Source organism: Strix aluco, chromosome 5 (genome assembly GCF_031877795.1).
Source record: "Strix aluco isolate bStrAlu1 chromosome 5, bStrAlu1.hap1, whole genome shotgun sequence".
NCBI classification, from domain to species: Eukaryota; Metazoa; Chordata; class Aves; order Strigiformes; family Strigidae; genus Strix; species Strix aluco.
In genome coordinates this window covers 43,853,126-43,867,900 of record NC_133935.1, presented here as the reverse complement: position 1 = coordinate 43,867,900, position 14,775 = coordinate 43,853,126, and the positions used below count along the sequence as shown (strand labels likewise).

Genomic DNA, 14,775 nt, shown 5'->3' with positions numbered 1-14,775 from the left:
AAAAATGTGTGCTAATAAGAGGTCTTGGAGGAAAAAAAAGTGTGTCTATGAATGTATACTGGACAACAGTAGCTGAGCTTTGTGGAGGTGTACCTCTTTCTAACAATAATGATGCTATTTACCAGTAAAAATAATAATGACTTTTTTTTTTCTTCAAAGGTAGGAAAGGTTAATTGTCATGATTTTACAAACTAGAGTGGAGAACCTAGCAAAGTTACACTGCATCAGAGGGCAAACTTTAAAGTCAAACTAGATTTCCCATTTTCTACTTGGTGTTCTGTCCATCAGATTAGCTGTATTTTGGTAGCACAGCAATAACACTTCTTTCTCCTTGATCTTTATAAGCAAAAAAAAAGGCTGACATAAGAGAAAAGCTCTAGTGGCCTTTCTCTTTTCATCCTCTACTACCCTTACAATACTTCTTAAAACAACCATTAATAAACCTTATTTCCTGCCCTGTGGCAAGATACGAAACTTTCTAAATCTGAGCACATGAGAAGTTTTAAGTAGGATATAGGCTCCCTGTTCTTCCAGAAATTATAAACAGGGCTATCAGTGAAAATGGAAAGCAGTTTACCAGACATAACCCAGTAAAACATGCTGTGTGCAGCTTCAGATATCTTGAAACCAGTCTGTTAGGCAATAGGAAAAAAACCTGAAGGCTACTTCAAACTATTTAAAGGCTTTAAATAGAAAGTTCTTTCAGTTTTCTGAGAAGTGAGTAAGACTACAATGTGTATATTTTCAGTGTTTCTGAATTGGCCATAAGATTACAAATATATACAAATATTAATGCTGAGATTTTTGTGCAATCAAAATTTCTAAGATCAGTAAAAAATACCAAATATTTTTAAGCTCCTCAGTAAAGTTACAAGAGAGAGTAATGTATAGTCCTGCTGTTTTCTCTTCCTCTAACTTCATTGTACAATATGTAGAGTGCAATCTGTTCAGTTCTGAACACACTTACCACAGCAGTAGTATGACAGGATGAAGGATGTACAATAACAAGGGGAATACTAACAGGGAAGGAATAGTTCCTTGGCCCAGTGGGTAGATCACTAGAAACTACATAACAAATTCTATTTCTCCTTTACTAAAGTTTTAGAAGACTTTTTCCTCATGACAAGTTCCTGTCACTTTGGGCTAAACAGCATTATAGTGCACCAACAGAAAAAAAATATTTTCATGCTTTTGATAAAACTTCCAAATTCTGTTTTCAGAGCTGGATTTTTTTAGTGTGTGATATTTAATCAATTTGTATTTAAACAATTTCTCCCCTATCTGATAATTTCTGAATTATAGAATGTCATCTGATTCTACACTATAAAAATAAGTACCTTATCAATATAAGTAATAGAAAAATTCCTAAAGTAAGATGAACTATGCAATGTTTCCTGTGAGCCTGCCAGCATTTGGAAGAAACTTAAAAACCTGTTTTAAACGTTCAGTTTGGAGGGCTTTGGTTTTGTTTTTACAAAGTGGTGTTTTTTTACAAATACATTCCAGATACCTAGCGTTATATTTAGGGATTCCTTGTAATCAGATGTTGTCTGTCTAATGATCAGTAACTACAGGTGTCAGTTCTGTAGGTAATCATCTTAGTGGACAAATCTATTCCTTCTTAAAGGCCAATAAAGCTGTCACAATCTTTTTCAGTGAAAATTTGAGTATATATTTTATTGTCCCAGTGGGAAAATTTTTATGAAGTCTCCAAATTCCACAAACTTCCTGTATGTGTAACTTTACTCATTTTAATTCTCAACTGAGTATTTAAAGGATTTATAAAAATAGTCTCACAGAAACAGAAAAATTTCAGATTTCTACTCTGTGATGTTTTTATTCTTAAAAGGTAGTAATTAGTATTCATTAGTGAATGTATTAGGGTTCTGTTTAAATTGCTAGGATGTTCCTTGAAGTTTTATAGATCAGAAAAACTAAAAAGTACTTCCTCATTATTATTCCTCCAAGTCATATTTTAGTTTGCCTTGCTGCCTCTTATAATTAGAAGTAGTCCTGCTGCCTACTGTAATTAGAAATAGTCCTGAATAAAATATTGCTGAAAATGATGAAGGAAGATGGAACTGATCCATTAAACTTCAGGAAGAATAGAAATTCATTTAATGATGTGGTGCTATGATTGTCTTTTGGCTCTTATATAAATATTTATATGCAAGATTTTTGATAGTCATATAGGAAAAAGTGTTTCAGCTCTTGATGGCCATCCCAGGAAATGAATGTCTGTTTAGTCCATCAGAAAGTTTAGTTCAGGTTAATTCTCAGTGGGGATAGATGCATATCTGTCAAATAAAAGGTATGCTTGAACTATTCTAATGTTTTAGCAGCTGCATTTAATACAGATTTCATCCAGTGGGAAAACTACTGTACAGCTACCTAATCCTCTTTTCAAATTACACACTGAAGAAACAATAATGAAAACATCATTAACTGAAGTAGTGGGAATAGACATAAAAAGAATTTTGTAAATGATACCTGATCAAAGACTAGAAAAGCTTACATTTTTATTTTTTTCTCCATTTTTAAGCTAACATTAGAAGTGATTAATAGAATATAAAGCCCGACACTGTAGATTTTTCTACAGAACTACAGATTATTTGAGATGTAGGGATGATAGGGATCCCAAGACGTAATCTAATCCATATCCTGCTCTAACACAGAAACAAGTGTACCTAAAGTCTTCCTTTATTATCTTTTTCTTAAAAATGTCCAGTGCTGAAAATTGGTCAGCAGCCCTCAATAGATTGTTCTATCTTTTAACTAAACTTATAGTCATAGTTTTAGTTACATATCTAGGTATATCATTGCAGTTTTTGTAATTTTTAATTCTAATATTTTTTTTTGTTGCAAATAAAATTTCTATTTGTGTTTTCATGAGTGCTAGAAACAATGGATTATCCTCAATTTAGTAATGTCTTTTTTTATATTTTGAAGTTATTGCTATGTCTTCCACCATCCTCCCTTTTCTAGATTGAACCCAAATTATTTCTGCTTTCCAGCTTTTCTAGTGAGAGAATTACTCCCTCCCCACTGTCTTATAAGTAGTGCTTCTATTAATACATCCCAAGAGGAACTGCACTTTCTGCAGTCATACCAACATTATATATTGCTGCCCAACTTTCTTTTTGTTTTTGTCTTCCAAACACTTTTCTGCTATATAGCTGCTCATCTTCTGGGTCTTTGCCTAGTTTGATTCCCATTTCAGGTCACTATAGCTCCCCTGACCCGGTGTCTACCAATTGGTTCATGTTTGCTTGGTGGAAGACAGCACCAAGCAAACAGCCCATTTCCTTAATCCCATACTGCGTGAAGTGATAAAGAGGCAACACATGGGTGAGATGGGAGCGTACTCCCCCGTGCAGCTTTCTAGCCTGGGTAGCTAGGGAATTCTTGTGAACCCTTCTATGTAAATGTAAAATGTAAATGTAAAAGTAGAAAGATAAAAATTAAATAAGGTGTTCAACTAATAATGTCCTGCTTTTAGCTGTTTCAAGTCTTGTAACTGTTTTTTCATTATTATTATTTTACAGGTAGATAATGACAATTATAAAGCTCAATTTCTGAAGACAAATGATGAGGGTAAAGTCTTAGAAATCTCTGATTTAAAAGCATTTACAAGGTACTCTGTAGTAATCATTGCCTTTACGGGGGATGTTAATGCTGCACTCCTTGAAGGCAAGGCTAGTTCTCCAGTAATTGTCTCCACTTTTGAAGCAGGTTTGTATTTTTCTCTACTTTATATGGATCAAACTTTGCAGTTTTTCTTTCATCTGACATATAAATAAGAGTTTTGAACACATGGTGCAGTTTTAATGCAGATTTGTTCTCACCATATTTTGTCTTTAGTATTTCAATAGGTGGCAGTCAACAAAAAAAAGTGATGGTGTTAATAAATACTAAGATTTACCTTTAGTAATGCAGAGATCTTAACTTGCTTCCTGTAAAATATGGATGTGTGGAACACAGCCATCTGGGTTACTTCTGTATCAATGAAGAGAGGTCCTATCTATATTAACATGTATATATAAGATACCTGGTTTAGGAAGGATGACTTTGCCCTGTGGAGGTGCCTGTTTCCCTTAAGAGACTATTCAACACTCTATACAACATCCTTGGTCTTGATGCAAAATTTGAACATATAAAAATTAAGTGAAGTGAATCCTACCATTTATAAATGGTACACGTACTGACTTGAGGACATGATCTGTATATTATCCTGTTGAAGGAGGTTGCTAGTGAAGGCCCACAGGGATCTGTGCTTGAGTCAGCTGTTCCACAGATTCAAAACTATCTGGAGAATGAAGTAGATACTATGGGGACAAAAGTTGCTGGTGCTATTAAGTTACTCAGACAAATAATACTGAGAGATGAGAGTGAGGAACTGTATAAGGACCTCATGACACCGAGAGGCTACGTTACAGAAAAGTAGATAGCATTTGCTTTGGAAAATATAAAGAGATGTACATGGAGAAGATATAGTCCTAGCTTCACATACATAGTTCCTGGTTATGCCATGTCTACTATCTTTGCTGGTTTTGAATTGTTCACTAAAGATATTTAAACAAACAAACAAACAAAACAACAAAAAATATCTTCTGAAAAGATATTGAAGTTTTGTTTCATTCAAACTAATTATCAACTGTGTATAAACTACAATTACCTTACCTCTAGTGAGGTTAGCTGCAGGTCAGCTTTTTTAGCTACGTACTCAGGCTAATTTCAGATTTAGACATACTACACAGTGGTTGTATTTATCATTTATCTTTCCTTTGATGTATGAAAATCCAGTGTCCCTAATGGTATGATATGAGTGTGTGTGTGTGTGTGTGTATGTGTATATCTCTCTAATGCCTTTAATACGTTAAATTCTAAGGATTCCATGACCTGTTTATGTTCCTGAAGGCTGATGTGGTCTTTTACTGTGGAAAAATGAATGAAAATGAAATTAGGTGGTAGCTGGGTCCTTCCTATGAACTATCTGTTTTGGTAGCCCTTTTTCTTACCTACAAATGTGATATGTTAGGAGGTGCAGTAACCTTAGAGAGGAAAAGTTATTTTTTCCATCTCATCTTGTCTCATCTGGTTTATTCAGTCTAGCACATGGCTGAGTTAGGACCAGTTTACACAGACTTACTCCAGAGAGGCCTAAGTAATAATTTTTTGACTAGTGTAAAAAACCTGGAAGGTATGACAGCCGCATCTAAATCCTTGCCTGAGGGAATGTGTTTACCTTCAGTTGCTTGATTTCACTATTTAGAGGTCACGCTACGTACTTGTCCGCTCAGGTAGAGGAATAAATATTTAGCTGCCTGGAAAGAATGTTACAGCCTTTTCTTTCAGACAGGGACATTGGCGAAATGATTTATACCTTTGCTGTCTTGAGAATAAGCTACTGGAATAAGTGGTTGACAAAAAACTGTCTTTGGGAAAAAAGCATGTTGCGTTTGTGTCTGGGCATTGGCTAGTGGAAAGTTTTTTCCTAAAGAGTTAGCTGTGATAATCAGAGACTCTTAGGAGCATGGTGGCTTGTTCATATGTTGGGAGGGAGCTTGCTGTTGACAGAGGGATTTCAGAAAGGGATATTCAAGACTAACACTTGCTTCTTGCTTGTCAACCCATGCAAGGATTTGTTTACTCCGGATGTATTTCAAGGTATAATGACGCCTTCAGGCTTTCTGAGTAGAAAATCAAAAGAAACTTTTCTGAGTGGAGACTACTGAGGGTTATCTATTAATTATTTTTAATATTTGTAGCATTAAATGCTATCATTAAGAATAGGTTTTCACTAAATAATTTACTTATTGTCTTTATTAATATTTACATATGCAATAAGTGTTTGAAATGTTTTTAATAAAACCAGAAAATACCAATGAAATAATACTGATATGAAAAAATAGAATTTGTCATTTTTCAGGTTTTACAGTAGTAAACTGATTAAGTGGATCATTGAAATATTTATTTCAGTGCCTGAAGACCCACCTAACAACATAACATTTCAGAAGATACCAGATGAAGTAACAAAGTTCCAAGTAACATTTGTGCCGCCATCTGAACCGAATGGAAATATTCAGGTGTATCAAGCTATGGTTTACACTGAAGATGACCCTGCTGCCATCCAGATCCACAACCTTAGTGTCATTGATAAAACAGATCAGTCAGTAACTGCCGTGATAGGAGGACTAAAAGGAGGACATACCTATAATGTCAGCGTAAGAACTGATATTTTCCTTTGCGTTTTTTCTTTGATATGAGTGAGAGATCAGTCTGAATAGGGACACAAACCTAGGCTGAGTATGAGATTTTCATGCTGATAATGTTAGCTGCAGTGTGAAGAGAGACAAGTCTGAGGAATGAAGGGAGCAATGAAGAAGGTAGAGTGAGTGGGAACAGGACACATCACTAGTGGTTAGCTTTGCACTCTGGACCACCAGTTCATGTGCTAGCAAAGCAGCCTGTGACGCATTGTCACAGGTACAAGACTAAATCTCTTAATTCCACTACTTGCATTGCTCATTTGGCCCAGATGAAAAGTCCAGTTCTGCAGGGGGAGCTTGCTAGAAGTACGTGCATGAAGTCCTTTCAAATAATCAGAGACTAGGGCATGAGAGGAGGCAACATAACTGTTTAAGTGGGCTTGGTTTTCTCCTTTTTGTAAGAGCTACATTAGAAATGATGAAGTGTTGCTGTACTTAGGATTGTAAAGAAATATGAAGTAAGTTCTAGCAAAGCGTGAATGGCAAAAGGAGTGTTTCAGCATTCATTGTTACTTCAAGTATACCCAGATTTGACCATTTTGAAGCTATTACAAATAATCATTAAAACAAGTGTTTGGTTTTTTAAGGTGTATGCAATTAATGGTGCTGGTGCAGGGCCAAAAATTCAATTGAAAATAACCATGGATATCAAAGGTATGTTTCATAAAGTACCCTTTAGCTGAAATCTCTATAAATGCTGAAGAAATTACTGTTCTACCTGTGACTACACAGCTGTGTGTCTTTGTCTATTATTTAGAGGCCACATAATGTAGGAACACGAACACATAACTGATAGTCTTCAATTGCAGTGCTTAATTTTGCTGCATATAACTGATCATTTGCTATTTGTATCTGAATGATACTGTAAACATGTGCAGACTCAGTGAAGTGATCATATTGACTTCAGATTGAAATTTATTGAAAAACTAAGACTCAGTCTTTTTGTTGTTTTCTCTTTTAATTGAAAACTGATATGCAGAGGCATTTATCAGAATACGGTTTTTAGAGGCTTAAGGCACTAAGTAGAACATTAAGTTGTCCCTGAAAATATGATGAAGATTTGTCTTGCGTAACACAGCTATGTGCCTGAACAAAGTACTTGTAGTGAAAACATTTCTAAACAAAATTCTGTGGTATATCTTTGTTTCAAAACAGAACCACCACGGCCTAAAAAGAAACCAGCACCAGTTTATGATACTAATGGGGCATTACTCGTGACAGCTACAACAATTACGATCAGAATGCCAATCTGTTATTACAGTGATGATCATGGCCCTATCAAGAAGATACAAGTTCTTGTTGTGGAAGCCGGAGGTAGAATTTTATAAGTTCTCTTGAAAATTGTTTTCAGGGTTTTTTTATTTCTTTATTTTCAAGCTGTTTGTCTTTTTTATTTCTTTTCTTGTGTCTCAGTAATTTCACGTTAGAAAATAGCTAACAAAGTCACTTTATCTGTGGCAACAGTACTAAGAGCAAAGTAGCCTTCAGAATACCTGTGGGCTGCGTACTGGATTTTGGGAACGCTTGCCAACAAAGAGTTATCCATGCTGTTTGAAGTCACCAATATTATTCTGGCCCTATTGTTACCATTGTATTTCTTTATTTCCTATTTTCTTGAAAAAAAATATGTTTGGCATTTGTGAAAAGTAAATATATCTGAAACTTTTTTTGCAAGGTTACGGTTCTGTTGCTATTAGTGTTGCCTGTAAAAGAATGCAGTCATGTGCAGTTGATATTTCCATTTCATAACGGGGGCAGAGGGATTTATATAAATCCCTTGTGTAGACTGTGGGTTACAATGTGTATTCCCTTGTATGGACTGGTGAACATTTACTCATATGAACAGTGCCATGATACTCTTTTGAGTAATTGCCTACCAATGTGAGTGGGAGTTTCATGATAGGACATCATATGGTCAGGCTTACTTTACCTAAGAAGGACAAATTCCAGGTATTTAATTCCCTTGTTTTGCTTGCTTTCAAAGTATAGAAGTAAAGCATTCACATTAAGTGAATTCACATTAAGTCTCTCACCTTTTTCTGAATTTTGCATTTTAGCACTAATCCTACAGACATTTACTTCATAGCTATTGCTGTGAAGATTATCTTGAACTGATAGATACACAAATACCATGTTAGGTAACATTTTGAAGATTTTTCTCCTGAGTTGCTGGGTACTGTCCACTTCTAGAAATCTAGTAATTTCATTTATGAAACAGTCTTCACTGTCCTTAGAGTAAAGACTTTTTACTGTCTTTGCTAGCCATGCTCAGTTTCAAAGTGGGTTGCACAACTGATATCCTCTACAGGCAGAGCTCATATGTGAGACTGACTCTGAAATTGTCTAGCTGTGATTCAGTTGACTTATTCTGAGTTAACAAAATACAGATATTGTGGATAACGAGGAAATTTGTGTTCAAGTGCAAATATAGACTTAGTTGTGTAAATGGCAACCATAGCATGCTAAGCTGTTAAAAAAAATAATTTCCTATTTAACTTCTTTAATTACAGTCTGGTTAAAATGTAAATTGTATCTGATTATTTTTTTTCTTGACAATAGCTCAGCATGATGGGAATGTTACTAAGTGGTATGATGCCTACTTCAACAGACCGAGGCTGTATTTTACAAATGAAGGCTTTCCAAACCCACCATGTATAGAAGGAAAAGAAGATCTGAGTGGCAAAGAAGAGATTTATGTCATAGGTGCTGATACTACATGTATGATACCAGGTAGTCAAGACAAAATATGTAATGGCCCACTGAAACCAAGAAAGCAGTACCTGTAAGTACATTTATCTCTATGTTTGTTCAAGAGAAAGTTTTAAGTGAAATATACATTTATACAAACATAAAAGCCATGTAGTTCAATTATAAAAATGTAGAGATTGAAATTATCTTCATGTGTCTGTAATTTTAAATTTTTTTGTCTGAGCATAAATATGGGAGACAAATGTTTTTTTAAATGTTTCAAGTAACAAAAGATGCTTACTGAGTACTTAAATGAATTAAGCCCAAATTCAAGTTAAGTAATTAATATAGTTTGATTATAAATTTAAGATATTGATGTCTGTCATAACGTCACTTTAGCAAGTGAATAATGATTCCAGCTTATATTATACTAAAATGGAAAAATAGTTTTTAGTTTCTGAGTGAAATAATATTTAAGAAAATGCACATAAAATTTTATTTCATTAGTGTTCTTGGTTTTATTTCACAGATTTAAGTTCAGAGCAACTAACGTTAAAGGACAGTTTACAGATTCTGACTATTCTGACCCTGTCAAAACATTAGGTAAGGAGAGTGTCATTTACTAAAATATTTCTCTATTTCCAAAGAATCTAGACAATTCCATGTTTCTTTTTAGTACAGTGGTTTCCCTGAAGTAAATAATCTCTATTTTTGTTGGACCAGAATGGCTGAGGAAATGTATCCTTGTGTGTCCTTTTGAGGTTGTCAAGAGGTCTTACCTCAGCCTGGATCATTAAATGAAGAAGCACTATTGACAAAGCTCATTAGCAGAGATTCAGTTATACCAATAAAAATACTATTTTGCCAGGATAGCTCATCTTGCTTGGTAAACTGCCAAAAGCTATACAGTGTGTGCAGTTTTCCTCTGTGTTGGATGTAGAGCTAGTATTGCATACTCCTCACTGAGTAAAAATCTGGCTGGATGGCCAGGCACAAAGAGTGGTGGTGAATGGAATTAAATCCAGTTGACGGTCAGTCACAAATGGTGTTCCCCAGGACTCAATATTGGGTCCAGTTCTGTTTAATATCTTTATCAAAGATCTGGACAAGGGGATTGAGTGCACCCTCAGGAATTTTGCAGATGACACCAAATTGGGCAGGAGTGTTGATCTGCTTGAGGGTAGCAAGGCTCCACAGAGGGACCTGGACAGGCTGGATTGATGGGCCGAGGCCAATTGTATGAGGTTCACAACAACCCCATGCAACGCTACAGGCTTGGGGAAGAGTGGCTGGAAAGCTGCCTGATAGAAAAGGACCTGGGGGTGCTGGTCAACAGCCAGCTGAATATGAGCCAGCAGTGTGCCCAGGTGGCCAAGAAGGCCAATAGCTTGTATCAGAAATAGTGTGGCCAGCAGGACTAGGGAAGTGATTGTCCTCCTGTACTTGGCATTGGTGATGCCAAAACTTGAATGCTGTATTCAGTTTTGGGCCCCTCGCTGCAAGAAAGACATTATAGTGCTGGAACGCTTCCAGAGAAGGAGAACAAAGCTGGTGAAGGGTCTAGAGAACAAGTCTTGTGAGGAGCAGCTGAGGGAATGGGATTTTAGCCTGGAGAAAAGGAGGCTGAGGGGAAACCTTACCACTTTCTACAACTACCCAAAAGGAGGTTGTAGCGAGGTGGGTGTTTCTCTTCTCCCAAGTAACAAGAGATAGGACAACAGGAAATGGCCTCAAGTTGCACCAGGGGAGTTTTAGATTGGATATTAGGAAAAATTTTGTCACCAAAAAGGTTGTCAAGCACTGGAACAGGCTGCCCAGGCAGGTGGCTGAGTCACCATCCCTGGAGGTATTTAAAAGACTTGTAGATGTGGCGCTTAGGGACATGGTTTAGTGGTGGACTTGGCAGTGTTAGGTTAACAGTTGGACTTGATGATCTTAAAGGTCTTTTCCAACCCTAACAATTCTATGATTCTATGGTTCTATTCCAGTGAGCCTAGTGTAGGAAACCTCTTGACTGCAGATCATTTTTCCTAGTGGCAGTTCATCTGAGGACATGACCCTTTTAGCCCTTCATCCTTTAGATACAGGCAAAGCTCCATATTAATTAATAAATTAATATTGTCTAATAGAATCCATATGGTTCTGATGTCACTGGCCAATAGGCCAGCTGTTATGGGATCTCAAATCCAGCATAAATTCCTCATGGCAGTGTTGATCTACTCCTAAAATTGGGAATGAAGACTCTCGTAGCAGATCGCAATAAGATCTGTAAATTCTTTTAATATATTGGTAAGCCAAAACTTACTTAGCTAAGCGTTAGCCCTGACTTTCTGAAAAGGGATCCCAAGACAACTGGATGAGTACCCAGAAGAATTTTAGTGGGCACATATTTTTCATTTGGCATTCATCTTCTGTGATATGAGCTCCCTTATTCATCTAATCCATGTTAGAAATTTGTTACACGATCTGATACTGAAGATCCTGAAATGCTAATTCACTACCTGAATATTCTGAAAGGATCTGGCACTATTTCTCTAGCCCTGAATGTTTTAGAAAGTGCAACACAAAAGTTGTCTTGATATGATCTGAGTTTAAAAGTTCTAAGCCAATGAAGCAAATAGTTTGCCCAGTAAGGGAAAGCCAGTGTGTCCAGTCAGGGAAAACAAGTCTACTGGAAATGAGTCCAAGTGTATCCAGTCCTCTGGACAACTTTCTCCTTTCTAACAGAAAAGTCTGCGATGTTTAAAGAAATCATGCTTTAGTGGCAGGCAGATAGTGTAATTCATTCACTTCTGTATTGTTACTGAAAACTTGTGACACATTCTCATTTGGTGTAGATCATAGAGGCAAGATCTGTTTGTATGCTGAATAAAATGTAATAGGAAAAAAAATAGACCTGATAAAAATAAACCTCAGATATCCATGGCTTCTTATACCCATCCAGTGCCTTCTGTGCTGAAGTTTAACCTCGAGCACTGCTTTTAAAACGGGCACTACAGAAAATTATTGTGTCCTTAACTTCTAAATTTCAGAGCCTATCTAACAAGAAACAAAACTCAAGTGGAACAGATAATTAAAAGTTCCTTCTATGCTTTCTTACAAGTGATGTGAAATCAACATCAAATTCATGTATCACAGTGATGCAGGTGCTGATGTTGAGTGGCCTTGAAGATACAGCACTGGCAATGCCATTACCAATGTCATCTTAAGTGAATAAAGGAAGTTAGATTTTTTTCAGACACATTTTCTGTTGAGACACATAACCTGAAGAACCTTGCCCAAGTGTTTTCTTATAGAATATTCTTTTGTTATATGAACTGCAGACTTGCTCTAGAAGCACAACCCAGAAAACATACCAGAAAGATCAGTATCTGTTAGGTATCTCTGTGACCAGTTACTTCTATTCCACTTGTAACAACAGCATCTATTCAGAAGAAATCTATGCTGCCTAAAATCAGAATTGCAATTCAATTTTAAATCAATTATCTTCTTTTGTAATAATCACTTAAATTTGTGTTTTTCCAAAATCACACTTTTATTTTAGTATATAAAACACTAATTTGAATTTTGGCAGAGGTGTTCATGACAGTTCGAAGAATCCTACATTATTTTGGTTTCTAAGTCTACTTGTAGAATAGGCAGGTCTTTGATCTGGAAAGCTAACCTTGTATCTGTGCAATTTAATACTGCATGTTAAATATGTTTGAAGCAGAAAAAAATGTGGAAAACCCATGAGAGAGTTCTCTGTGACAGACGTCAGATGCTCTTGTTAAACAATAGGAATTTTGCTAGGGAGGAACACTGAAGCAGAAATTATTGGAATACACAGCTGCAATAATGATTTTTTCAATTATAGTAAAGGATACATTTTAATATGATGCTCCCACTCAACCATACTTGGAGTACCACAACTCTCCTCTTGAGCTGGAGAAGTAGAGTTTCTTCCTTATAACCCATGACTGACATTGCAAAAGTAACGTCCATACTACAACGAAAGGTCAGGATTTTTCCATGAGATAATTAAGATGTGGTGACAAATACTGTTTAAACTCCTAATACATCAAGGCAGCTTATAACCTTTTCATAACTCTGATAACTAGTTCAGCAAATCATTGTGGGACAGCTGGTAGTCCTGTGTAAGTGTAGACTTTTTCCATGTGAAATACAAAGCTGATGAGACAGAAGTAATCAAACTGGGGTCTCGTGACACTGCCTTTTGCATAGAAACCTACCTTTTGGTATTCTATTATTGCAGTTTGTTATCATTATGTATTGAGTTGCAGTACCTCAGAATTATACAACATGATGTCTTCTGTTTCATCTCCTTTCCCTTGCCCATGATCATCTCTATAGACATGTGTAGTCCTTCCCTGTTGCAAAGAAGTAGGAGAAAATGTATGTTTTTAATTCTTGATGGGTATTCTGCCAGCACTGTTTTATTTAATAACGTTGTCAAAGTTTGGACTAATGTTAAGCATAGGGTTTAACATTGACTTCACTGTTTAGTGCAAAATACATAGAACTGTTACAGAGTTTCTTCTGGAGATTCTTCTGTTCTTCTTCCACATTACTAACATTTGTGCCTTATCACAGAGATCAGCGAGTGGCAGGGACGTTTTCATTCCTTTTCTTCTTGCAACATGTTTTTATATATTTGTTTCCTTTTCTATTGTCTTTCCCTGGCCTAAATTGTTCCTACCTTGTAGTGTCCAGTGTTGCTTCTGAAACTTAACTAATGCAGTGGAAGAATTATTTCAGGTGGTTCATAAACTACACTTAATTCCATTGTCTATTGTTTCATACAGGCATGATATTGCTTATTCATGTTGTTTTCGGTCTACAATAATCTCACATTTTCTTCTGATAAATTTCTACCCAACCTACTGTTTACTGTGGTGTATTATTGTAGCTGATTATTCCTGCCTACATGTAGAACCATGCACTTGATCTCACAAAACTGCATCCTACTGGTTTAAGACAATTTCTTCAGCTAAATCAGGATAATTTTGACTTTTAATCATGTTCTCCAATGTACATTCAGTCCAGATCATCTGCAATATACCCTCTAATCCGAAAGTCAAAGCCTTTTGAGAGAAACAAAGCCAGGATTTCAGTGTCTACCAGTGTATCCTTGGGAGGATATTGTCCCTTGAGTGGGAAATCAGTGTCATATGGCAGGAAGCAGTACCTTTTTCTGTCCTTCCTGGAGGCTGAACAGGAGCTAGGTTTTCTACAGTGGATCAGCAAGTGGAGGTAAATGTCAGCATAGGTGAACAATACCAGCAGTAGTAATGCTTTGCTTTTCTTATTTTCACTAAGGAAAAAAGAGGCTGAGGTTTTTGAGATAGGGACAGGATTACCAGGAAGGGTGGTAAATTTAGCACCAAAGAGGTTAAAAAAGAGGTCTGTAAACTACTAACCTAAATGGTTTATCAGTCTCTGAATGAGCCTTCATTCTCACCTGGAAGGACTGATTAGCATACCATCACCTTTACCTTTTTATCACAGAGGCCTTTATGATTTCTTTTGACCTGCTGGTGGTTATTTCTAGCAATATCACCAATTCCCGCATAAAGAGTATGAGATAATGGTCAGTGAGGCAGATTAATCCAGAAAGTTCAAATCTGATCATCTGTGTGGGTTCTTTCAGCACCCTGAGGAGAGTATCTCCAAAAAAGCATCTTTTATTTTGTGCCTGTGAATGATGGCTGCAAGCCTCATAGCTTTAGAGTTGTGGCTCTTCCTTTTCCACTTCTGGAGTTTGATTGCTCCTAGCTGTTAGAGCAATGTGTCTGTTCTTGGCTGCACAGAGACTGAA

At 36.3% G+C, this 14,775-nt stretch overlaps 1 protein-coding gene across 4 annotated transcripts in view; it reads left to right on the top strand.

Annotated features, from left to right (window-relative positions):
• PTPRQ (protein tyrosine phosphatase receptor type Q) overlaps positions 1 to 14,775 on the top strand; it is a 147,117-nt gene that overhangs the window by 99,530 nt on the left and 32,812 nt on the right. For all 4 annotated transcript variants that reach the window (XM_074827145.1, XM_074827146.1, XM_074827144.1 and 1 more), the window contains exons 45-50: positions 3,546 to 3,732; positions 5,980 to 6,224; positions 6,857 to 6,923; positions 7,425 to 7,583; positions 8,829 to 9,051; positions 9,487 to 9,560. In XM_074827145.1, the coding sequence (XP_074683246.1) occupies positions 3,546 to 3,732; positions 5,980 to 6,224; positions 6,857 to 6,923; positions 7,425 to 7,583; positions 8,829 to 9,051; positions 9,487 to 9,560 (955 nt within the window). The remainder of the gene's footprint in view (positions 1 to 3,545; positions 3,733 to 5,979; positions 6,225 to 6,856; positions 6,924 to 7,424; positions 7,584 to 8,828; positions 9,052 to 9,486; positions 9,561 to 14,775) is intronic.